Source organism: Euleptes europaea, chromosome 18 (genome assembly GCF_029931775.1).
Source record: "Euleptes europaea isolate rEulEur1 chromosome 18, rEulEur1.hap1, whole genome shotgun sequence".
Classification (NCBI taxonomy): Eukaryota; Metazoa; Chordata; class Lepidosauria; order Squamata; family Sphaerodactylidae; genus Euleptes; species Euleptes europaea.
Window position 1 is genome coordinate 11,004,742 of NC_079329.1, and position 25,888 is coordinate 11,030,629.

Consider the following 25,888-nt stretch of genomic DNA (forward strand, 5'->3'; position numbering starts at 1 on the left):
GAGCTCACCACCTCCCTAGGTGGCCAATTACACTGCCGAACAACTCTTACTGTTAAACATGTTTTCCTAATATCCAGCCTTTCCACCTGCAATTTAAACCCATTATTGCGAGTCCCATCCTCTGCTGCCGTCAGGAACAGCTCCCTGCCCTCCTCTAAGTCATCGATTCTCAGTGACCTGTGGAGAGCCTTTCCCTCCTCAGAGGGCGCCAACGTGGTGTAGTGGTTAAGAGTGGTGGTTTGGAGCGGTGGACTCTGTTCTGGAGAACTGGGTTTGATTCCCCACTCCTCCACATGAGCGGCGGAGGCTAATCTGGGGAACTGGATTTATTTTCCCGCTCCTACACACAAAGCCAGCGGGGTGACCTTGGGCTGGTCACACTCTCTCAGCCCCACCTACCTCAGAGGGGGTCTGTTGTGGGGAGGGGAAGGGAAGGAGACTGTAAGCTGGTTTGAGTCTCCCTTAAGTGGTAGAGAAAGTCGGCATATAAAAACCAACTCTTCTTCTTCTTCAATAACTCGGCAACTTAAAGAGTTACATTGGTAAAAATAGGCCAATTCCTGCCCTCCAGTACACCCACACATCACTTGATTTTTCACTGCCGTTACATGGTAGCAATCATTGGATAAGCCAATTGCAAGTGACTGCTCTATTGCAGAACAACAGCGCGATGTGCAGCAATCTGCGAATGCAGTGCTTGTTTCCGGGCCCGTTTGGAATTGGGATGGATAAGCACTGCATTACAGGTCATGGTGTCCAAGCAGGTGTGAGCCCCAGAGTTGCATTTTATCCTCCGTGCCTGTTCTTTCAAAAAGAAAGCGAGCCTCTTCTTGTATCCAAGTCGCTCATCTCCACCTCTGTTCTGCTGTTCGCTCTGTTGTCTCCTCACCAAACAACCACCCCCACCCCCGGCCTGTGTCTTTGTGTCCGTCTGCCTTCCTTCCGGCCGCGCCAGCTTTGACCTTTGAAGGCCCGCAGACGAAAGGCCCTGTCCTGAATACAATTGCATCTTGCAAAAAGTTGCGCAATAAGAAACAAATCCAGGGCCACCCCGCCGTTCTAACAGCAGGGGTGTTTGCTTGCTCTGGCCAACAGGATTTGGGAAGGGCTTTGACATAAGATATTGATGTTGTTGTTGTTGTTTTTCCTTTTGAAGTTCTTGGGGATTTCACAACTGTGGGGTGGGGTGGCACACTGCTTGCATTCTAATAACTCTTCCCTCGGTGCCTTTCATGTTTGGTACTGCCCTATTTGAAGGCTATCTCTGATCTGGGAGAAGTATGGCGGCAGTCTGACTGTCTGGGATCTTATACAGAGATCCTTCCCACATAAGAAAGGCCCTGCTGGATCAGACCAAGGTCCATCAAGTCCAGCGGTCTGTTCACACAGTGGCCAACCAGGTGCCTCTAGGAAGCCCACAAACAAGACGACTGCAGCAGCATTATCTTGCCTGTGTTCCACAGCACATTATACAATAGGCATGCTCCTCTGATCCTGGAGAGAATAGGTATGCATCATGACTAGCATTCATTTTTACTAGTAGCCATGGATAGCCCCATCCTCCACAAGAACATAAGGAAAGCCCTGCTGGATCAGACCAAGGTCCATCAAGTCCAGCGGCCTGTTTACACAGGGGCCAACCAGGTGCCTCTAGGAAGCGACGACAGCAGCAGTATTATCCTGCCTGTGTTCCACAGCATCTCATATGATAGGCATGCTCTTCTGATCCTGGAGAGGATAGGTATGCATCATGACTAGCATCCAATTTGACTAGTACCCATTTATTCTCTGGGATCATTTTTTTCCTCCCAAAGTGGAGGCAAGGTGGGAACCTGGGAGCTGAGGAGGGCAACCTCAGGATCCTGGGGGCCTTCTGGCCCAGGCACTGGCATTTTAACTTGGCACCTTAAAAAGTTAAGTTGGCAAAAATAGGCCAATTCCTCTGTCCTCCAGTACATCCAGACATCACTGGATATTTCACTACTGTTGTGTGGTAGCAATCACTGGCAACTGCTGGACAACCCAATTGCGAGTGACTGCGCTATAGTGCAACGAGAGCGCGATGGGTGGCAATGTGCGGATGCAGTGCTTGGCATGAAACGGGGGCGGGCAAACAGAATTCTCTTCTAATATTTTGGGGTGCTGTGGCAGAAGGGTGGCGCTGTTGAGGCGGCAGGGTCCTTTGCCACTCCGGCATGCTGGCAAATGCCCAGCCTCGCCACCTTTTTAAGGTGGGCCTTTTGGTTGTTCTCAGGTAAATCATAAGAACCTAACGTGAGCCTTGCTGCATCAGGCCAGAGGCCCATCAAGTCCAGGATTGTGTTCACACGGTGGCCCCCAGCTGCCTCTGGGAAGCCCACAAACAAGACGACTGCAGCTGCAGTTTGCCCTTGGGGTGTGAGATGAGAGCCAGTGTGGTGTAGTGGTTAAGAGCGGTGGTTTGGAGCGGTAGACTCTGATCTGGAGAACCGGGTTTGATTCCTCACTCCTCCACATGAAGCCAGCTGGGTGATCTTGGGCTAATCACACTCTCTCAGCCCCACCTACTTCACAGGGTGTCTGTTGCGGGGAAGGAAAGGTGATTGTAAGGTCATCTCTCAGCCCCACCTACCTCACAGGCTGTCTGTTTTGGGGAGGGGAAGGGAAGGTGATTGTAAGCCAGTTTGAGTCTTCCTTAACTGGTAGAGAAAGTCAGCATATAAAAACCAACTCTTCTTCTTCTCTCCCTTGCAAAGAAGTGCTTTTGTGTGTTTGTGTGTGTGCGAGGTGCTTGTGGCACAGAAGTGATGTGGCCTGTGTGGTGTGCCAGTGAGCCAGTGGCCTCACTTTGTGGGGTCGGGGCAGAAAGTCCCTGTTCTTGGCTGGGGGTGACATGGGGAGGAACCCGGAGGGAGAGCTGGTATTAATCCCCCCCTCTGTTGTTTTGCCACCCCAGCCGGAGTACCTGAACGAAACCAAGCAACAGGCAAGAGAGCATTTTGCATGCTGCTGAGATGCAGCCCCCCCTCACTTACACCCCCCCTCTCCACCAACCCCCCACATGCTGGTTGCTGATCACTCACTGGCTGCTGCTCCTGGCCCTGCCTCCCTTTTTGATTTTTTGGCTGCACTTCTAGCTTGACGTGCTTTCGTTGTTGGTCTTTTAACTTTTTGTGTGTGTTTTGTTTTTAAATGATTTCCTTGATGCTCTTCCCTCCTCAGAGCCAGGACTCAAGGGCTTTCTGAGAAAGGAACAAGAAATCTAGCAGGTTGAGGCAGCTGGGAACGGGAGCCAGAAATCCTGGGTGTCCCCCGCCCCATACATACACACACCTTCTCTCCATCTCCCCTTCATTGGTTCCCACTTCATGTCACTGCATTGTTCCCTTTGTTTGTGATCCGGTTTTAACCCTTTGGTGTTTTGTTTTGTTTCTTTGTCCCCGCTCCTTGCCCCCCCACCCCCTTCACAATTTTATGTTGCGTGATGTCATCCCCACCCTGTCCTCCATAGACCTCCAACCCTGCTTCCTACGTGAGTAGTTTTCTGTTGTGCTTTTCAGGGTCTGGGAGGGTTTGCTTCATCACGTTAACGTGTTTGTGTCTGTGTCCAAACGGCGTCTCCTGCTCGGGGATGGCGATAGTGCAAAGGACCCGCCCCCCCCAACTCCGCTTTCCAAGGAAGCGCCCCTTCTCGAAAACCCACACGTACTCTGCTAGGATTGGAGTTTGTGGGAGTATTTCCCCTGCCCTGTAGCCGGTGGCCCTCCCTCCCCAGTTCCCTGTCATGCCCCTTGCTAGGCTGGGAGTTCTGCCATGAATGCGGTTTCTTCTGCACAGGGCCTCAGTGTGCATCACCTTTTTCTCCCACTTCCTTTCCCCGTAGGGTGAACTGGAGCGTCAGCTACTGCAAGCCAACCCTATCTTAGAAGCCTTTGGCAATGCAAAAACCGTCAAAAACGACAACTCCTCACGATTTGTAAGTCTTTCGGTCTTCTTTTTTTTTTTTTTAAGATAAATTTTCTGGAACAAGAGTCAGTTTGCCCGCTTATACTTATTATTTGACCACTCCTTGTCTTTCTAGAGCCTTCTGTTTAGCTAGACTGAATGCTAACCCCTCTATGGTTATGCAGGGCAGGATTTTGAATATACCATACCCAGACAGGACCTGAACTGACCCTAGAACTAAAATGCCTAAACTGAGGCTGTCATATTTTGGTCACATTATGAGAAGACAAGAGTCACTGGAAAAGACAGTCATGCTTTGAAAAGTTGAAGGCAGCGGGAAAAGAGGAAGACCCAACAAGAGATGGATGGATTCAATAAAGGAAGCCACAGCCCTCAGTTTGCAAGATCTGAGCAAGGCTGTTAAAGATAGGACATTTTGGAGGACGCTGATTCATAGGGTCACCATGAGTCGGAAGCGACTTGATGGCACTTAACACACACACAGACAGGACCTGTCCTTGCTCTTCTGGCGCTATCGATTCATTAGCTCATGCCCTCTTGGAAGGCCGCTTTTATGAGGAACTCTGATTGCATTATATCTCCCCTTTTAACATATAAATCTAATGCCTCTGTGTCTGACATAATGCCTCTTTTATTAAGTGACAGGGATCCCGAGGCTACATTGTCAGTGGCAAGATTTATTTCAGTCCTTATATCCCTCAAACATTAGATTTACGCTGCTCAAGATCAATGGATCAAGGAGCTTCTAAGGGATAAAGGAAAGGAACAAGAGTCAAGGTTGATGGTTGGCTCTTAATTGGAGGAGCCCTGGTATTGCTGCAGCTCTAAAACACTATACACATCTAATCGCAGTCCAGCGGCACCTTGAAGACTAACCACGTTTATTCCAGCAAAAGCTTGTGCCCGTTAATTAGACATTCGTAGCTTAGTGGGGAGGGGAAGGCAGCATGGTACAGCCCAATCTTGTCAGATCGCAGAAGATAAGCAAGGTTGGTACTTAGATTGGAGACCACCAAGGTGTGGGGGGAAAGTAGTTTTGAATTTCCTGCATTATGCAGGGGGTTGGACTAGATGACCCTGGTGGTCCCTCCCAACTATGATTCTTCTATGAAAGGGAGCAATGTTAAATCCAAATGCCCTGTGAGGCAAGTTGAATAGCAAGAAGCCAGCCCACACATCTGTATTAGCTGTTGCCATTGGCTTCCGTCCCCACCTATCCCCAAGCATGTAGAATTTGTTTAGATTTTATCTTTCCTCTGTTCCTATTCTTTTGTTCCTGCAAATCTATTTGTCTGTTGCACTGACAGTGACCTTTAAGTGATGAGCATCCTTTTATTCATCTATAATTTCTCGAACCCACCCTGAGCCCTTAGGGAAGGGCTGGATTCACACAAGTTTCAAATTCCCTAATGTATGTAGAGCTAGGTCAATAATCCTCCCTTCTCCTTGGGAAACCTTCCCACGTTTGTCAGAAAAACCAGTTTTCTTCTGGTGGAAGGTGTGTTTTCAGATTCCCCTTTCGTTTTTGTTGAGAGATGTCAGTTTCTAGCCCCTCCTTCTTAAGAAAAATGTGTGTGTGTGTGGGGGGGGGGTGCATGCTTCTTTTCTTTCTTGTTGAAAAGAAAAATAACAGTTTCTGCTAGTCTTTTCCACTTGCGTAGACACAAGTTTCTTCTCCTCCTGCTTAAGGATTCACCAGTTCTAGTGCCATCTTTAGTTGATGTAGGGAAATATTTCTGACCTCTGAGCGTAGGTGGGATGTATAACAATGCAACATTGAGCACTTTCTCATCATAAAGTCAGGACAGTTTCAAAGAAAACTGATAAATAAGGCTACAGAAAAGATTCTAGATGTTATGTGATAGCGGCCTCTGTTTATAAATCAAATCAATTCCTTTTTGCATATCGCTAATCTTTCCTAATTTTTTCTTTCCCCCTCTAATTAATTCCCCCCTTTAGGGTAAATTTATTCGGATTAATTTTGATGTAGCTGGCTACATTGTCGGAGCCAATATAGAGACATGTATCCTGCTCTTGGGCGAGTAGAATTCTGTGAAAACGAGTGAAGAGATTTGAAACAAGGACTAGAGGTGTCCAACTCAATTGTTATGAGGGCTGGATGTGACATAAATGCCACTGGGTCAGGCCGGGTCAGGCCGGGCCATGCCGAGAGTGGGGGGGGGGGGGGCAGGTGGCTGCCTCGTCTGGCTCACGGGCCGGATAAGAGCTCTCAAGGGGCCGGGTCCAGCACACGGGCCTTATGTTTGACACCCCTGTAGTAGAGTTTAAGGAACACAAGGGATTCTGGGAACTGGGAGCTATCGCAAGGGGCGGTGCTGCAGCTGGGACTCCTAAGTGGCCAGAGCAGGGGGGTGCTGGTGGCGATTTTGTGGTGGGGAAGAGTCAGGTTTGTGTCCAGATGCCTTTTAGCTTCTCGACCTTAACCCTGAGCTGCCCAGATCTGTTGGAGAAGTCGCGAGCCATTCGTCAGGCCAAGGACGAGCGAACCTTCCACATCTTTTACCAGCTTTTAGTGGGCGCTGGTGAACACATGAAAGGTAAACCATTTTTTTTGTATTACCCAAAGCAGCACATGGGTAGACTTCCTTTCTTTGCTCTGTCAGGTCGCACGCCAGCGTGGTGTAGTGGTTAAGAGTGGTGGTTTGGAGCGGTGGACTCTGATCTGGAGAACAGGGTTTGATTCCCCACTCCTCCACATGAGCGGCGGAGGCTAATCTGGTGAACTGGGTTTGTTTCCCCACTCCTACACTCTGCCCCCCCCCCCAGACCCAGCACCAGCCTGCTTCCAAAGAATCTAGACATGCTAGAACTTGGCCCCACGTCTGAAGTAGCGATAAAGAAGTGCCTCTGGGCATTTGTAGAGTGCATTTCCCTTAATGCTGAGTCCATCACAATTGGCTTGTGAAGAAGAGGAAGAAGAAGAAGAGGAGTAGGAGTAGTAGTTGGTTTTTATATGCTGACTTTCTCTACCACTTAAGGCCGAATCAAACCGGCTTACAATCACCTTTCCTTCCCCTCCCCACAACAGACACCTTGTGAGATAGATGGGGCTGAGAGAGCTCTTAATAGAACTGTGACTAGCCCAAGGTCACCCAGCTGGCTTCATGTGGAGGAGTGGGGAAACCAACCCGGTTCACCAGATTAGCCTCCACCGTTCATGTGGAGGAGTGGGGAATCAAACGCGGTTCTCCGGATTAGAGTCCACCACTCCAAACCACCGCTCTTAACCACTATACCACACTGGCTGTTACGTCTGGAATTAGCAGAGAAGGTTTTTTGTTTGAAAGGTTTGATTCCTCTATCCCCACGTTGAAGTTCTGACACCTATTTAAGGCGTTAAAAACTGGGTGAAGGCATGCTAGGAAACTTTGCTCTTCTTTCTCATAGGAGGAAGGTATTCTGGAGTGAGTTGTCACTCCCACTAGTTCCTCAGATGTAAACTCTTCTCAGCTCGCCCCTTCTGGTGGGGGACAGCCTCCTCCAAGTCCAGCCCTTCCTGCTCCATGGCAGCTGTGGGGTTGTTGTTGTTGTTTGAACACCTGCTGTTCCATCGCTGAAGGTGGGAAGGGAGCTGGGGCGGCTGCGTGCAGGACCGGACTTTGGGACTGATCTCCAGACAGGGAGATGTGGTCTTAAGAAGCTCTTCTTCTTCTCTTGTGCCCTCCAGCGGAGCTGCTGTTGGAGCCGTTCAATCAGTATCGCTTCCTGTCCAACGGGTACCTGCCCATCCCAGGGCAACAGGACAAAGAGATCTTTCAGGAGACCATGGAGTCTATGCACATCATGGGCTTTTCACACGAAGAGATACACTGTGAGTAGTACTTCTCACGTGAATGCAAGGCAGGAGGGGCAGAGAGCAAACGGCAGCCCATGAGAACCGGCCATGCAGGGTCCAACCAGTGAGCGATCTACGTCAGCCTACCGTTGGCCATCTAGGATGAACCAGAGGCCCTTTGGGAAGTTCGTAAGCAAGGCACAGATGATGATACCATGCCTCACTTAGTGTCAGGTGTGCGGAGATGTTCTATATTTGAACGTGAGGCCTGCAGTTCTGGCTGCCCTAACTAGCGGCTGCCAGTAATCCTATCTAAAGAGGGGTCTGCATAAAGCAAAATATTGAATCCAGTTTGACGTGGAAATGGAGTTTGATGAACTAACTTTTGTGTTTTGATTAGCATTTATAACGCTCCAGAATAGCCTTGAGTCATTGCTATTGGCAGCTGAGATTAGGAAACCCAGGTAATGGTTTCAAAACTATAGAGGTAAATGACACAAATACAAAGACATTTATTTACGGCAAAAGCTAGAATAAAAGTCCAGCTACAACCTGTGAGAGATTAAGATCTCTCCTGTTTAAAATATCACAGTTTAAAAACAGTTACCTTTCCCGTATGGATCTTAATTGCAGCAGAGCAAAATTTGGCAATTTGAAAGAGACAAAGAGTCCCCGTCCCAAAGAAGTTCCATTACCTCTTCCTCTGATTCCATTAAATTAATAAGTGGATGGATCAGGTTCCGCCGAATACCCTTGAAATAACCACATCTCAGGAGCACATGGTTTGTGTTTTCCATTTCTCCCGCACCATACGGAGGTAAATGACACTGGCATGTAGCCTAAGAGATTTTGTTGAACATGTATAAATTTATTATAAGCTTTTTACACTTCATGTATTTTTATACATTCTAGGCAACTGTGTGTCATACGTATATGCATATGACTTTGTTGTTAATGAGCAATAAACTAATATAATAATAATAGTAATCCTATCCTCCCACACTGAAGCGATTGGAATTATTAAAAAAAAATTAGGTTTATGCTTGTGTACCGTAACGGCTGAGATACGCATCAGGAAGTCTCTGGTTGGAACCTTGCCTCTGCTGTGAGCTCACTAACAGTGCAACTTTAAGTCGAGTTGCACCCTTCTAAGCCTGTTGACTTCCATGGATTTAGAAAGCTGTAATTCTGCTCAGGATTGCACCATAGGTGGCCTGGGAAAGCCACTCACAGCAGAATACTGACCCTACCCTATAAGATTGTTTGAAAGGGTTCCAGGGCGGTAACGTACGTGGAGTGGCTTGGGATCACTGGAAGCACCATATAAATGCTAACCATTATTATTGCTGTTTGTACTAGTGGCTGTCGCAATACCCTGTGGCAGTAAGTTCCGCAACGTTAACGTGCTGCGTGCTTTAAGTTGGTCCTTTAGTCTGGCTTCAACTTGCTGCCTAACCTTTTTTAAAAAAAGATGGACTTCAGTGTTTAAAGTGGGTGGATGGAAAGATGGATTTGCAAAATAATAAAGAAGAAAGAGCAAAGGAGAAATGCCTCTTTGTGTCACCTGGCTCTCAGGTATGCTGCGGATGGTCTCGGCTGTGCTGCAGTTTGGCAACATTTCTTTCCGCAAAGAGAGAAACACGGACCAGGCTTCCATGCCTGATAACACAGGTAGGGGGGAGCTCCGATAGGGGGCCGGGCATCTTTTGGGAAACCAGCAGGGCTGAATTGCCTTCTCACCTTCAGGGCTGGGGCTTGGCCTTGGAAACCGTAAAGTGATTTTTTGTGACTGCATTTGCATGGAAGAGCCCCTTCTCATTTTCAAATGCATTTCCACTGTTTTTGGCTACCGTGGTCAGTTTTACTTGAATTTTGACTGATTGCAAAGCGGTATAATCTTAAAATGAAAGCTAACAAAAAATAAAATCTACACAAGTGGCACAATTTAAAAAAACAACCCCACAATATTCTGACCAGATTGAGATCTTGTGGGTTAAACTTACTCTAAAAAAAAAAAAACAAGCCTGGAAAATCTGAGACCGGACTGTTTCACTGTGTTTCATAAAAATGCCGAATTGCAGGAGATGATTCAATCAAGATACGTGGGTCTTTACTGCTCTTAAACGGCATCAAACCGCAGCTTCTATCATGCCTGGTTTGGCATTGTTTGAAGTCGCTCTCAGCTCTATAGCACATTTACTTAACACTGCTATTCCCCAGTCTGCCGGAAGCTTGTTTTCTTCCAGGGTCCACCAGGTTTGGGCGGGGGTTAGCAGTTATGAGCGATCGGGGAATGGGCAACCAGAGAGCTGCTGCCGACATGTCTCTTGTCCATTCCAGCTGCCCAGAAGCTCTGCCACCTCCTGGGCTTGAACGTCACAGAGTTCTCCCGTGCCATCCTCACCCCACGTATCAAGGTCGGCCGAGACTACGTGCAGAAGGCTCAGACAAAGGAGCAGGTCAGTGGGGGTTGGAGTCTGGGTGAGTGGGCAGGTGTGGGGTGGATGAAGGATGCATCGACACAGGAAGGGTGATTTGCTGGGGTGGGATGGGGACCATGGGAGCCAAAGTGTGCCAAGCCCAATTCCCGCCTCTCTGTCCCTTCCCCAGGCTGACTTTGCCGTTGAAGCGCTGGCCAAAGCCACCTATGAGCGGCTCTTCCGGTGGCTGGTGCATCGGATCAACCGTGCGCTGGACCGTACCAAGCGCCAGGGGGCATCCTTCATTGGCATTCTGGACATCGCAGGTTTTGAAATATTCCAGGTGAGGAGGGAAGGTGGAAAGGAGGCCATCTAGTCAAGCAGTTTATTCCTGTCATTTCCTCATCCTTTTATCGGCATGAAAGTTTCAGGTCCATCCACCCATCTTGACAGTCTCGCTGTCATCCTTTCACCCCCCCCCATTGTTCCTTCCTCAAACTCTTTCTGACAGAGCGGTTCCTCAGTGGAACAGGCTTCCTTGGGAGGTCACCCCGCTGGCTTCGTGCGCAGGAGTGGGGAAACAAATCCAGCTCACCAGATTAGCGTCCGCCACTCATGTGGAGGAGTGGGGAATCAAACCCGGTTCTCCAGATCAGAGTCCATTGCTCCAAACCACCGCTCTTAACCACAACACCACATTGGCAAGAAGGGAGCTCAGCAGTCCCTTTTAGGGAAATAATTCCTCAAATTACAAAGAGAGCCCTTCCAGGTGCAGCAGTCTATTGCGCTTCCAGGAGAAAAGGCGTGTGGAGCATTATCTGACTGATCTTGATGTATGGGAACCTGTAGATGTGGCGTGTGTGGGTGCAAGGCTGTGCATGTAGAGGGGGAACAGGACTGAAAATGCCAACACCACCCCTACCCACAATTGAGCGTGCTAGACTGGCTTCCCACTTGCTCTTGCTTGCTACTGTGTGGGCACAGAATCAAAGCGTGTCTCTCTTTTATGTTCTGCGATGAGGAACGCAGGTTTTACAGTGTTCCCGGTCACTGGGACAGTTTGCACATATAGGCTCTGTGCCCACACAGGAGCTGTGGCTCAGGGGCAGAGCATCTGCTTGGCATGCAGAAGGTCTCAGGTTCAATCCCCGGCATCTCCAGTTAAAGGGACTACTAGGCAGGTAGGTAATATGAAAGACCTCTGCCTGAGACCCTGCAGAACCGCTGCCGGTCTGAGTAGACAATACTGACTTTGATGGACCAAGGTTCTGATTCAGTAGAAGGCATCTTCATGTGTTCATCTATAGTTAAAGGGACGAGGCAGGTAGGGGATGTGAAAGACCTCAGCCTGAGACCCTGGAGAGCCACTGCCGGTCTGAGTAGAGAATACTGACTTTGATGGACCAAGGGTCTGATTTAATATAAGGAAGCTTCATGTGTTCATGTGCACATTGTGAAGATTAGGAGTGAATTACGCATGCAGTACTCCTTTTTGCCTCATGCGCAGAGGCTGGGGCTGGGTTGTGGAAGTCCATCAGGTTCTGGGAGTCTCTATGGCACCAGGTTTTATGCTCTTGGTTCCTTTGTTTGATGATTTTTCTCTCTCCTCTCTCTTGCCACCCGCACAGCTGAATTCCTTCGAACAGCTTTGCATCAACTACACCAACGAAAAACTTCAGCAGCTCTTCAATCACACCATGTTTGTGCTGGAGCAGGAAGAATACCAGCGAGAGGGCATTGAGTGGAACTTCATCGACTTCGGCCTGGACCTCCAGCCCTGCATCGACCTCATCGAGAGGCCGGTGAGCCAAGGGAGGGAATTTGGGGTTCTGTAGAGGCCTCAGGAAGTAGTCCAGGGATCATGAAGCTTGTTGAACCTGGGAGCATTTCTCAACTTTGAGGACATCTAGGGGGTGCCACAACAAAATGGCTGCTGTTGGGAGTGGGTGTGACCAGTTGCAAAATGTTGGAAGGTTCCAAGCCAACCATCACTTTGTGGCGGAGGCATCCGTTTCCAAATGTCTCCCTGTAGACACAAAGATGAGGTATCTTGGGTTCTTCTGAAGCACCCCCTGTTGAGTGAGATAGGAAAGCCAGGATTGGCACTTGCACTAAGGAGGGCTTTTGAAAAAGATCTGTATTTGACATATTACTACGTAAATTACAATTTTTTTTAAAGCCAGCAGAGAAGGCTTTTCAGTGTGGTGGAGAGAATAGTGGCTTTGGGGGGCAGGGCAAGAAAAATGCAGGGAAAACCACCATGTAAAGGTTTTGTTGTTACGAATATCTCTGCATCTTCACCATGTTTTTAAGCCAGGGGTGGGGAACCTTTTTTCTGCCAAGGGCCATTTGGATATTTAAACATCATTCGCGGGCCACGCATTCTGGCCCTGCCCCCTTTAACCCCTCCTTTGTCGCCATTTCTGCCCCCAGCCCTCTTGTAGTACAGAGGGAACTCGTTTCTCCACGGCCCGAGTGGGAAAGGGTTAACACAGTTTCTTGGGCGGTCCTAGCAGCTCCATAGCTAAGACTCTTCTGCAAGGGGGAAAAGGGTTCCTTTTCTCGGCAAAACAAACTCATATCCGCCTTGTGTAGAGGTTATTCCTGTCTGCGGGAGGGGGCGGATCGCCAGTCTTAGATCCTTCTGAGCTAGAGATCTGCCAGGACCCACGAAGGGCCAGACCAAATGATTTCGTGGGCCTTAAACGGCCCCCGGGCCTGATGTTCCCCACCCCTCTGTTTTAAGCAGAGGCTGGATGGCCATCTGTCAGCAATGCTGATTCTGTCAACTTAGGCAGATCATGAGAGGGAGGGCAGGAAGGGCTGCGTCAGCTGTTTGGCTCCCGTGGCCCTTTCTTGCATACCCTGGGTAATGCCGATCACCACTTTGGGGTCAGGAAGCAATTTTGCTCCAGGCCAGATTGGCCAGGGATCCTGGGGTTTTTTTGGGCGTTCTTCTGGGCATGGAGTAGGGGTCACTGGGGGTGTGGGGGGGAGGCAGTTGTGAATTTTCTGCATTGGGCAGGAAGTTGGGCTAGATGACCCTGGAGGTCCCTTCCAACTCTATGATTCTATGTAGAAACATCCTCTTTGGAGCAGAGGATCCTGCTTTTGAGTGGAGGAACTAGATGCTGCTATTATGTGCACAATGTCTTCTGATTGGTGTTCACTCAACTCCATTTGACTCTTCCCCATGGCAAAATTTTGGCTTCTGCCTTGTGGGCTCCAGTAATCCTTGCTTATCATGTGCTCTCTGCCCCCCAGGCGAACCCCCCAGGGGTGCTGGCTCTGCTGGATGAGGAATGCTGGTTCCCCAAAGCCACCGACAAGAGCTTTGTAGAGAAAGTGAGTCAGGAGCAGGGGACCCACCCCAAGTTCCAGAAGCCCCGGCAGCTGCGGGACAGAGCTGACTTCTGCATCATTCATTATGCTGGCAGAGTGAGTGGGGCCTGTTGCATGCTGGGTAGTAGTGGTTCTGTCCATATCCTTCCTTTTCTGTCATGGAACTCGAGGCAACAGGAAGAGGGTCAGATTCAGACAGCTTTTTTTGCTGGTGAAAAAGAAAGGGCGGGGGGGGGGATCCCTTCTGACCACCCAGAGAAGCTGCGCTGGTGATCCGAGAGAGCCAGTGTGGTGTAGTGGTTAACAGCGGTGGTTTGGAGCAGTGGACTGTGATCTGGAGACCAGGTTCAATTCCCCACTCCTCCACAAGACCGGCAGAGGCTAATCTGGTGAACTGGATTTGTTTCCCCTCTCCTCCGCACGAAGCCAGCTGGGTGAGCTTGGGCTAGTCTCACTCAGCCTCATCTACCTCACAGGGTGTCTGTTATGGGGAGGGGAAGGGAAGGTGATTGTAAGCCGGTTTGAGTCTGCCTTAAATGGTAGAGAAAGTCGGCATATAAAAACCAACTCTTCTTCTTCTTCTGTATGTATGTATGAACGTTTTGCGGGATGGGTGCTCTAGCAAGGTGCAGAATTGGCCATGACTGAGTGAACAAACCTGCGGGATCCAACCCACTATGTCCACGAATTGCTGAAACTAGATCTAGTCAGTTCCTCATTCGGAAGCAAAGTTGCTGTATTTTGTACCTTCAGAACATGCCCTTGATTGGAAACCGACACACTCAGATGGGGAATCAATCCCAGTCACAGAAATGTATATTCAAGGGAGCCCACTTTCAGCGGTTCTTCTCACTGGGAGGAAAAGAGGTCACTTTATCCAACGTCCCCAGCAGCCAGAAGACCCTGAAAACGCCTGGTATCCACATTGTGCCTCCCCTTCTTGATTTTCTTGTCTCCGTTTTCCACCCTTCCCTGGAAAGGTCGATTACAAAGCAGATGAATGGCTCATGAAGAACATGGACCCTCTAAACGACAACGTGGCTACTCTCCTTCACCAGAGCACAGACAAGTTCACGGCGGAGCTGTGGAAAGACGGTAGGGCACTTGTGAAGGTTAAATCAAGAGACGGAAAGGGTTGCCTGCCTTGAGTCTGAACCTTATTCATCTTTAACATCTTTATTAAGTTAATACTTCTTAACCTACCTTTAAGGCTGCTTGTGATCTCTCTGTCGTGAATGTTACTAACCTCTTTGCTATTTGCTGTTTCTCTTTTTTTCCTCTCCTGGTTCATCTCTCCTGTCCCACAACGGATGGGTGAAATTTCTCCTGTCCCTCTTCCCCACCTCCTTAACCTTGTCCTGCCTCTAGAGATCCAGAACATACAGAAGGTGTATTTCTTTGACAGCTATGCCGTGGCACCTCAGGGTCCAGCGGAAAGTATGTCTTTTTTTCTCCCCTTCTGTCATCTTCCGTGTTCATTAAGGGAGAAGTAGGGGCACATTTATGGGGTGGTGGAGGTGGCAAAATGGCCGTAGGCCCCTTATAGAATGTCTAAGGTCTCTTTCACTTTGGCGTTCAACTGCTTTGCCCATGGCTCAACATCCTCTCTGTGACATCAGAGCAGCTAAGCCAATGGCAGCCCAAAGGTCCACAATGCCTTCTAGGGCCCAGTGTGACATCAGAACAAATCAGCCACTCATGACTAAGTAAAATGGGACTGGCTCAGTGGTAGAGCCTCTGCTTGGCATGCAGAAGGTCCCAGGTTCAATCCCCAGCATCTCCAGTTAAAGGGACTAGGCAAGTAGGTGATGTAAAAGACCCTGGAGAGCCGCTGCCGGTCTGAGTAGACAGTACTGACTTTGATGGACCGAGGGTCTGATTCAGTATAAGGCAACTTCATGTGTTCATGTGTTCCATACTTGCAGCCTGCTTGCATAGAACTTTTCCACCCACTTCATCTCTGACTGTAGTCATGATTTATGTGGGTTATGGAGTCAGGCTGGCTGGTACATAAAGGACTCTATCTTAAGGTTGTGGGGATTGTATTTGATGGCCATCTTCTCACTTCTGACTGTTCAATTTAGGTGTATCCGAACATTATGGGTTTGAAAAATAAAAGCGCTGTACCTTTTTCCTCAGGGAAACTCAGTGGGAATGAAAGGCAGTAGTTATTAGAGGTGGGGGGTGGAGGGGAAGGGACCTGCAGCTCTTCAACTCTTCTGGTTCTGGTGGGTGAGTGGGGGTGGAAAGTGCTGTCAAATTACAGCTGACATGAAAACTGTATAGTGTTTTCAAGGCAAGAGACGAACTGAAGTGTTTTACCATTGCTGGCCTCTGTGCAGCAACTCCGGTATTCCTCAGTGGTCTCTCATCCAAGTACTGACCAGGGGCCGACCCTGATTAGCTTCTGAGATCTGACAAGCATCCAGGCAGGTGTGTGTGTGTGTGTGTGTGTGTGTGTGTGTGTGTGTGTGTGTGTGTGTGAAGTGCTATCAAGTCACAGCCAACTTATGGCAACCCCAGCAAGGGGCTTTCAAGGCAAGTGAGAAGCAGGGGTGGTTGCCAATGCCTTCCTCTGCAGAGCTTTCCTTGGTGTTCTCCCTTCCAAGTACTAACCCTGCTTAGCTTCTGCGATCTGACGAGATCGGGCTGTGCCGCGCCACCTTCCCTCCCATCCAGGTGAGCAGAAAGAGGGAAATGCTAGCTGAGAAGTTTAGAAGATCTCCCCCATTACGTTCTGGCCTGTGCTTTATATACTGAGCCCCAGAACAAGTTTTTGGCAACATTCTTTCAGTGTCACAATTATCTGATGTTGACAGATCAATCTGTTTGTGATCAGATATGGACCCTTATATTTTCCGAAAAATGGTACTGTTTGGCCTGGCGGCCAAGAAAATCAGGGCAAAGCAAATCGCGCAAGGTGGTAAAGTTGGATAGAGCCGAATGGGCATATTTTAATTTCTTAATTTTCGTATTCGTTTTAATGATTCTGGTTTTGTATATTTTAGCTTGTTGTTATATTGTTTTAGATTGTAACGGCCTATGGCCTTATACGATAAACTTGATCTGATCTACCGACCTAGTTGAGAAGTTAAAAGTGTTGTGATTGGGGTTTTTTTTTCCTCCTTCCCTCACCTTCCAGTGGACCGGATTGTGGGCCTGGACCAAGTGAGCGGCATGGGGGACCTCACCTTCGGCTCCTCGTACAAAACTAAGAAGGGGATGTTCCGCACGGTGGGGCAGCTGTACAAGGAGAGTCTCTCCAAGCTGATGTCCACCTTGCGCAATACCAACCCCAACTTCGTGCGTTGCATCATCCCAAACCATGAGAAGAGAGTAAGTCGCTTTTCAGTTGCCTAGGCTGGGATCATAGAGTTGGATGGGACCACCAGGGTCATCTAGTCCAACCCCCTGCACAATGCAGGAAATTCCAAACTACCTTCCCACACAAACTACCTTCCCAGTGACCCCCTACTTTATGCCCAGAAGATGGCCAAGGTGACCTCCTTCTCATGATCTGCCTAAGGTCATAGAATCAGCATTGCTGACAGATGGCCATCTAGCCTCTCCTTAAAAACATCCAGGGAAGGAGAGTTTACCACCTCCCAAGGAAGCCTGTTCCATTGAGGAACCGCTCTGACTGTTAGAAAGTTCTTCCTAATGTCTAGACTGAAACTCTTTTAATTTCAACCCGTTGTTTCTGGTCCAGCACCCTCCTCTATATGACAGCCCTTCAAGGACTTGAAGATGGCTAGGGCAAAGGCAGCCTCTGGATGGGGCAAGAACTGCCTCCCATGCCCAAAGAAGGCCCGCGCCTTCCCTTGTGCAAAAGGGAAGATGGCGGTCTCAGTGGCACTGTGTGCCTTGTGAGGAGAGGCCTTGGAACTGAGTGAGAACTACTCAGGCCGTGTGGCTGGAATCAAGCGTGAGGGAGGAAGGGCATGGATGTGAAGCCCAAAGGCAGTAACAGAAGAATGAGTGCCTTGATGTGCTGTGGACTCTAATCTGGAGAACTGGGGTTGATTCCCCACTCCTCCACATGAGCAGTGGACGCTAATCTGGAGAACTGGGTTGGTTTCCCCACTCCTATACGTGAAGCCAGCTGGGTGACCTTGGGCAAGTCACAACTCTCTTAGAGCTCTCTCAGCCCCCACCTACCTCAACAGGGTGTGGGGAGAGGAAGGGAAGGAGATTGTAAGGCGGTTTGATTTTTCCTTACGTGGTAGAGAAAGTCGGCATATAAAAACCAACTCCTTCTTCTTCCAGGCTGGAAAACTGGAACCGCACCTTGTACTGGATCAGCTGCGCTGCAACGGAGTCCTGGAGGGAATTCGCATTTGCCGCCAAGGATTCCCCAACCGCATCATCTTTCAGGAATTCCGGCAGAGGTACTCAATACCCAGTTACTAAGCTCTGAGCCTCTTGGAGAGCAGTGACTTGCACCTAGGTAGATCTGGTCATGTTTGTCACTCTCTAGGATCTGATACTCAGGCCCGTCCATTCCAATGTCTGGATTCATTTTTCCTTGTTGAGGGCTGTAGTGGTTTGAGCGTTGACTTGGACCCAGCAGGGCTCAGGTCTGAATCCCCCAGGAGGCCATGAACCTCACTGGATGTACTTGGATTAAGCTGTAAGACTGACAGACCCATTTTAGTGGTGGTGGGAACGGAATGGTCATTTATGCATGGGTATTTTCACTCATGTTCACCCCTGGTCTGTCTCGGTTGTTCCTTGGAGTTATGCATGAGTTTTCTGTCCATTAGAGATGACCTCGCTGCCAGCCATGGCAAATCCCAGGACTTCCTGTTCCTCTGTTAACCCGATTCTTCTCTCTCCCCTGAGCTCAGCCCGAGTGAAATCCCCATACATAAGGCAAAGTGTGGGACACGCAAGCCTGGTTTTTCCCACAGCCAATTACAAAGCAGCGTGTAAAGAGGTGGGGATTCAAATGTTTCCTGCTTCCTTGGAGCAGAAGAAAGGTTTTTAAAAACCGAGGCTTGGATTTCTCCTGCCCTTTCAGATTGCTCCATTTTTTTTTTGTTCTTAAAATGCTTTTTTTTTGCAGCAGTTGGGTTTGGGAGGGATTTTCTGTCACAGTAAGCTCTACCAAGTAAGCCAATTACAAAGCAGCATTTAAAGGGGTGGGGACTGAGTGAGAGCTTGGAGACTGCTGGTGCATAGATTCCCAACAGGAAAGCGTGGGTCCAGCCAGCAACGAACCTTAGGCAAAACTCCTGTGCATAGACGACCAATAACTACCCAGAGCTCCTTGGAAGGAAGGGTAGAATCCGAATGTGAGGCAGGACAATGGATTAAGGGGTGGCATGCTGCAAATGCCATTTCTAACCCTCCAATTTCTCCATTTCCCTGTCAGGTACGAGATCCTCACTCCAAACGCCATCCCCAAGGGCTTCATGGATGGGAAACAGGCCTGCGAACGCATGGTATGTGAGACTTGATGGGTAAAATGGAGGAAAGGAAGGGATATTTTAAGGAGTCTGATCCCTGAGGGTCTGAGAATCATGGTTTTTAACGCCTTCTCCTGTTCCTCTTGGTTTTTCCCCCTGACAGATCAAAGCTTTAGAGCTGGACCCCAACCTCTACCGCATCGGCCAGAGTAAGATCTTCTTCCGGGCTGGCGTTTTGGCTCACCTGGAAGAAGAAAGGGACCTGAAGATTACAGATATCATCGTGTCCTTCCAGGCTGCTGCCCGGGGATATCTGGCTCGCAAGTGAGCACTGAGCAATGACTGGGGTGAATTTCCAAGTGACTCCAGGTCTTGTAGAGCAGCCCAGTAGGTCAGGGAAGCCAGAAGGCTCAGGGCTCCCTGGAAAGGGGGGTGCTTTGGCCTGTGTAGAGCAGGGGGCAGGGGCACTTGGGACTGCTTCTTGGGGCCAAGCCTGTGGTGGGTTAAAGCACAGCTGAGCCAGCATGGTGTAGTGGTTAAGAGCGGCGGACTGTAATCTGGGTTTGGTTCCCCACTCCTCTACATGAGCGGCAGACTCTAATCTGGCGAACTGGATTTGTTTCCCCACTCCTACCATGAAGGCAGCTGGGTGACCTTGGGCTAGTCACAGCTCTCTCAGAACTCTCTCAGCCCCACCTACCTCACAGGGTGTCTGTTGTGGGGAGGGGAAGGGAAGGGTGATTGTAACCTGGTTGATTCTTCCTTAGGTGGTAGAGAAAGTTGGCATATAAAAACCAACTCTTCTTCTTAAACTGATCTCCAGAAAATAGAGATTAGTTTCCCTGAACAAAATGGCCATTTTGGCTGTAGACTTGATGGCACTATACCCCACGGAGATCTGTCTTTTCCTTAAAGTCTCCCCTCCCTAGGCTTCACCTCCAAGATTTTCCCAACCTGGGTTTGGCAACCCTACTCCCCACCTGCCTTCCTGTCCACTTGCCTAAAGAGACTATACCAATCAAGAACCATGGCCTTTACATGTGCGTTGCATTATTCTTTTCCTGCTGCCATAAAGAACAGCAAGGAATATTTGTGCTGTTGTATGGCACTTCCACACATGCTGAATAATGCACTTTCAATCCACTTGCAATGCACTTCCATGATTGCTTGCAAGTGGATTTTGCCGTTTCACACAGTAAAATCCAGCTGCAAAGTGCATTGAAAGTGGATTGAAAGTGCATTATTTAGCATGTGTGAAAGTGTTCATGTAGTCTGCACCCAGCCTGGGTGACGTTTCCTTCTCTCAGAGCTGCAAACAGGAGCTCTCTTTGATGTGTCTCCCTGGCAGGGCCTTCATGAAGAAGCAGCAACAGATGAGCGCCCTCAAGGTCATGCAGCGCAACTGTGCGGCCTACCTCAAATTGCGCCACTGGCAATGGTGGCGTCTCTTCACCAAGGTGAGCAAAATGGTTTGGCCATGGAGGTCTCTTTTCTTGGGAGAGTCCGTGGCTCAGTGGCAGAGCATCTGCTTGGCATGCAGAAGGTCCCAGGTTCAATCCCCAGCATCTCCAGTTAAAGGGACTAGGCAAGTAGGTGATGTAAAAGACCTCTGTCTGAGACCCTGGAGAGGCACTTACCAGTCTGAGTAGACAATACTGACTTTGATGGACCAAGGGTCTGATTCAGTATAAGGCAGCTTCATGTGTTCAATAAAATTAGAGCATAATGAGTTTTTGGGGAGGGATTATGAGAATGGGCGTTAGCATCTTCGCTTCTGGAAGGAGAAGCCCCAGAGTGAGATTGCAGACACACAGCACTCAAAATCAAACAAAGCTAGAATGGTTAAATTTGGCTTCTAATCAAGTAGATCAGATTACACATAACATATTTGTGGCTTTGGCACTTGGTGTGACTCTTTTGCATGGAACATTTGCTGGGTTGCCCAGTTTGGTGCTGGATGGGGAACGCTTCGCCTTTAACAGCAGAAGAGAAGGCACAATTGTTGGTAATTATGGCCTCTCCCAACGTAGTGGTGATGGATTTAATGTAAAGGCCACAACCTTAGCTTGTTCTGAATTTGGGTCTCCAATATAACAACCCTAAGAACATAAGAAGAGCCCTGCTGCGTTAGACCAGTGGTCCATCCGGTCCAGCATCCTGGCTCACACAGTGGCCAGACAGTTATTCTGGAAGGTCAACAACAGGGCAAAGACACCGAGGCCTTCCTCCTTCTGTTGCCTCTGAGCACTGGTATGCAGAACTATAAAAAAGGTCCCCAGTGCAAGCACCGGGTCATTCCTGACCCATGGGGTGACATCACAGCCTGACGTTTACTAGGCAGACTATGTTTATTGGTTGGTTTGCCACTGCCTTCCCCAGTCGTCTACACTTTACCCCCAGCAAGCTGGGTACTCATTTTACCGACCTTGGAAGGATGGAAGGCTGAGTCGACCTTGAGCCGGCTACCTGAAACCAACTTCTGTCGGGATCGAACTCAGGTCGTGAGCAGAGCTTGGACTGCAGTACTGCAGCTTACCACTCTGCGCCACGGGGTAGAACTATACTGTCTCTGAATTTGGAGGTTTCCTTCATTCGCCATAGCTAGTATCCACTAATGGAGCCAAACCCCCATGAATTTATGTAGCTGTCTCTGCTTGCAGCCATTATTACATCTTCCGGCAGTGAATTTCACCTTTTAATCACTCTGCAAATGAAGAACTTTGCTTTTTTTCAAAATGAGCCCAGCTTCAAGCCCTCAGTGTTGTGAAGCAAAGCATCAGGGCGTGTGTGCAGCGTTCAGCAAGGGCCTCAATGTACCAAGGCACTGCTGTTTGGCTCTCTTTCATGTCTTGCTGCTTTCCTGACCCCTGCTATCCATGCAGAGGGGTCACATTTATGGTGAGAAGTCTTAGGAAGACTTGCTAGACTTGAGTATTTGCAGAGAGGGTTCCCCTCCCTCCCATCATCCCGTTTCCTAAGCTTGGCTCCTTCTCATCCTCTCTTCTTTGCTTGTTCGGCAGGTGAAGCCCCTCTTGCAGGTGACGCGCCAGGATGAGGTGATGCAGGCAAAGGCGCTGGAGCTGCAAAAGGTGCAAGAGAAACACACAAAAACCCAAACGGACCTCAAGGAACTGGAAAACAAGTACCAGCAGGTGAGCAGGAAAGGGGCCTAAAGAGTCCTGGCGACCCACCTGTTGCCAGCCCTTCCCCACCCCAAGCGACCCTCATTCTCTCTTGAGCCTGCCACTCTTAATCGCCATAGTACTCTGGCTCTCGGGGGCCCAAAGGAGAGACTCCCTGAATCCCATGCCTGCCTCTCCTTTTTGATCCTAATTTCATGGCAGCTTTCGGAGGAGAAGTCCATCCTGGCCGAGCAGCTGCAGGCTGAGACGGAGCTCTTCGCCGAAGCTGAGGAGATGCGGGCGCGGCTGGCGGCTCGGAAGCAGGAGCTGGAGGACATCCTGCACGAGCTGGAGTCACGGGTGGAAGAGGAGGAGGAGCGTTGCCAGCAGCTGCAGACGGACAAAAAGAAGATACAGCAGCACGTGCAGGTGGGAAGGGAGGGTGACTGGAGAGAAGCGGGGGAGGTCCGCAGGTACTACGGAGGCTTCTGGGAGGAAGCGTCTGCCCTTTCTGTGGAGGGGGGGGCGGTGTTAACTGTAGGGGAGAAAAATATGCAAACATTGCTCAGTTTGGTATAGTTGGTGGAAATGGTGTGTTCTTGGGGAGGGGAAATTGAGGGGTGAGTGCAGTTTATACATAATCTTGGCTGGTGATTATACAGAGCAGGGCCTCCTCTGTGGCAGCACCTCTTCATTATTAGAAAAGGCCCATCTAGCCCCATCCCGCTTACTTTTCAGGATGGCAGTGAAATGTGCTTGCCCAAACGAGCTCCTAATGGGTTGAGTTGGCAGGTGCCCTCTGGTGGCAGGCAAACCCCCGGCAATTTACCCCTCTGCCCGTGGATCACCTGAGGGTTGGCGGGCAAGCTTCCACACCGCGCGTGTCACTTCCAGTTTAGAACCCGAAGTGCCGCCTCGCGAGGGGCCTTATACCTCTTAGTTTGAGTGGTAAAGGACCACTTTACCACTCAAACTAAGAGGTAAAGGCCCTTTGCGAGGTGGCACTTCCAGTTCTAAACCAGAAGTGATGCACGTGCGTTGGTGCGCGTGCAAAAGCGCTTTCGGAGAACAGCCTCCCGCCGGAGGAGAGGAGGGACCTGGCAACCCTACTAAAGGGGTCCACACTTTTGTGCTGTGTGTCTTTATTCTCAGCCGCCCTTTTTATGTTTTATGTGAGTTGAATGTCTTGGTTTATGTTGCTGCTAAGTTTGTGTGTGTGTGTGTTGTGAGTTGCTTTGAACACCTATTGGTAGAAAGGCAGGGCCTAAATGATTTATTCAGGAGATTTATAAGCTGCTTTCCCAGAGTCCTAAATGTAGTGAATAAATGAAGCACGGTGCAGTGGTCTGAGAGCCAAACAAGACATTATTATTTCTAACGACTCAAGACCAGGTTCCCTCAACCAACCCAACTCACCTTCCTTTCAGCAGAACAGCCACATTTTAAAAGTCCACAGGAGCCTGATTCAGCTTCGGACCATAGTATGGAGGGAGAAGGGGCTCTTGTTTTCCTCTCTGTGCCATTTTCCGGAGCCAAAACGGCCGGGGGAGGGGGAGTTATTTGCCCCATTTTGGAGCTGCACACACAGAATTCTTCAGCTGCTATGTGGCTGTGGGGGAAAACAAGTCAGCCTGGAAATCATAATGTGTGGCTTGACTTGAGAACCGAGTTCACGAGGATGTTCTTCTTGAGATAGATCCAGGGCTAGATACCCCGTACCCATCGAGACCTGGCCGTCGCTCGATGCTCTTACTCTCTTTCTCCCCCACGAATGTGTCTAGGACCTTGAGGAGCAGCTGGAGGAAGAAGAAGCTGCCCGGCAGAAGCTGCAGCTTGAGAAAGTCAGCACAGAAGCTAAGCTGAAAAAAATGGAGGAAGACTTGCTGGTGCTGGAAGACCAAAACTCGAAGTTGCTCAAAGTGAGTGTAACACCCGGCTGCTTCCAAACATCCCTCCGAAAGGCTTGTTGAAATTAAATCAAAAGAGTTTCCGTCTAGATATTAGGTGGAATTTACTAGCAGTTAGAGTGGTTCCTCAGTGGAACAGGCTTCCTTGGGAGGTGGTGATCTCTCCTTCCCTAGAAGTTTTAAAGCAGAGGCTAGATGGCCATCTGTCAGCCATGCTGATTCTATGACCTTAGGCAGTTCATGAGAGGGAGAGCATCTTGGCCATCCTCTGGGCATGGAGTAGGGGTCACTGGGGGTGTGTGGGGCAGGTAGTTGTGAATTTTCTGCATTGTGCAGGGGGTTGGACTCGATGACCCTGGTTTTCCCTTCCAACTCTATGATTCTTTTAGGATGATGCTGAAGGGGCTATTGAGGGGCGAAGGTCCAGGCTGGGGTCGGTGGGATGTAGGGCCCTGTAGAACAGTAGGATGCACAATCCTTAATCTCACCTACCTTCTGCTTTCCCTCTTTCCCTCTGGCATCCTTCAGGAAAGGAAACTCATGGAGGAGCGTCTTTCGGAGTTCACCTGTCACATGGCAGAAGAGGAAGAGAAAGTGAAGAGCCTGTCCAAACTGCGCAACAAATACGAAGCGGTCATAGCCGACATGGAAGGTGCGCCAGGAAATGGGGCAGGGTGTACCAAGGGGAGCTTGCCTGGATTTTGCTAAGTTTAAAAGATAGCAACAAGCACTGATGGCACACAACTTATTTTTATATATAAGCACAATCCTATCTAAGCATTTAACAGTATGCAGAAAGTCCCGAAATCAGTAGATGTAAACACAGTTACAAAACACACCAAGAGGCGAAGCGGCTCCAGTAGACTCGGAGAGGAAGCGAGCTCTAAAGGTGAAGTGGAAAACCCGGACTGGATTTTTTGTAACGCTAAAAACCAAAGTGTGGTAGCGAGATAAAGAACAAGGTTCATCAATTTGAGCCACAGTTGGAAATTAAATTATTTCATCCCGAGATGGAAAACCGGTAAGACCCATTGCGCCATGGCTTTGTCCATCGGGGAAGTGAAAAGGTAGCGAGAGATCTTCCAAGATCTTCCAAGATCGCTAGAAGCCATCCTCTGATCTGTAAGCGATACGCTTTTCAGCGTCTGAGATAGATAATCATCTCTCGCTACCTTGTCACTTCCCCGATGGGTGACCTTGGGCTAGTCACAGCTCTCTTAGAGCTCTCTCAGCCCTACCTACCTCACAGGATGTCTGTTGTGGGGAAGGGGATTATAAGCCAGTCTGATTCTTCCGTAAGTGGTGGAGAAAGTCGGCATATAAAACCCAACTTCTTCCTGAAGAATCATGGAGTTGGAAGGGACCACCAGGGTCATCTACTCCAACCCCCTGCACAATGCAAGAAACTCACAACTATCTCCCCCCCACACACACACCCAGTGCCCAGAAGATGGCCAAGATGCCCTCCCTCTCATGAACTGCCCAAGTTCATAGAATCAGCATTGCTGACAGATGGCCATCCAGCCTCTGGTGTGTTACGTGGGCCGTCTTCCGCAAGGGGAAGATCTGAGACATCCAGATTTGGAAATGGCTGGATTTCTGAAGCGGCACTGGGTTTTCTAACCCGACTCTCCTGTTATTATTCCCTCCCCCCCCCCACCTCCAGATCGGCTGAAGAAGGAAGAGAAAGGGCGCCAGGAGCTGGAGAAGCTGAAGCGCAAGCTGGACGGGGAGGCAGGCGATCTGCAGGAGCAAGTGGCGGAGCTTCAGCAACAGCTGGAAGAGCTCCGCCAAGCGCTGGCAAGGAAGGAGGCCGAGCTGCAGGCAGCCCTGGTCAGGTAGGCGAAGGGGACCCTCCTGCTTGCGCGGAGCTTTGCCTGTGGTCACGGAAAGGGAAGGAACCGGTCCAGTTCCGAAGTTCAGAAAAGAGGTTTCTTTTCAGTCCATG

The 25,888-nt window shown here is 49.5% G+C and overlaps 1 protein-coding gene across 1 annotated transcript in view; it reads left to right on the forward strand.

Annotated features, from left to right (window-relative positions):
- The window catches only part of LOC130490192 (myosin-10-like), a 77,845-nt gene that overhangs the window by 25,737 nt on the left and 26,220 nt on the right, over positions 1-25,888 (forward strand). The window contains exons 6-28 of the mRNA XM_056864010.1: positions 2,936-2,965; positions 3,491-3,511; positions 3,863-3,955; positions 5,905-5,968; positions 6,405-6,503; positions 7,634-7,777; positions 9,317-9,412; positions 10,082-10,200; positions 10,352-10,504; positions 11,790-11,963; positions 13,426-13,599; positions 14,484-14,598; positions 14,872-14,940; positions 16,646-16,839; positions 17,770-17,891; positions 18,878-18,947; positions 19,075-19,235; positions 20,260-20,368; positions 21,932-22,063; positions 22,256-22,462; positions 23,815-23,952; positions 24,469-24,592; positions 25,607-25,778. Coding sequence (XP_056719988.1) covers positions 2,936-2,965; positions 3,491-3,511; positions 3,863-3,955; positions 5,905-5,968; positions 6,405-6,503; positions 7,634-7,777; positions 9,317-9,412; positions 10,082-10,200; positions 10,352-10,504; positions 11,790-11,963; positions 13,426-13,599; positions 14,484-14,598; positions 14,872-14,940; positions 16,646-16,839; positions 17,770-17,891; positions 18,878-18,947; positions 19,075-19,235; positions 20,260-20,368; positions 21,932-22,063; positions 22,256-22,462; positions 23,815-23,952; positions 24,469-24,592; positions 25,607-25,778 — 2,780 coding nt within the window. The remainder of the gene's footprint in view (positions 1-2,935; positions 2,966-3,490; positions 3,512-3,862; positions 3,956-5,904; positions 5,969-6,404; positions 6,504-7,633; positions 7,778-9,316; positions 9,413-10,081; positions 10,201-10,351; positions 10,505-11,789; positions 11,964-13,425; positions 13,600-14,483; positions 14,599-14,871; positions 14,941-16,645; positions 16,840-17,769; positions 17,892-18,877; positions 18,948-19,074; positions 19,236-20,259; positions 20,369-21,931; positions 22,064-22,255; positions 22,463-23,814; positions 23,953-24,468; positions 24,593-25,606; positions 25,779-25,888) is intronic.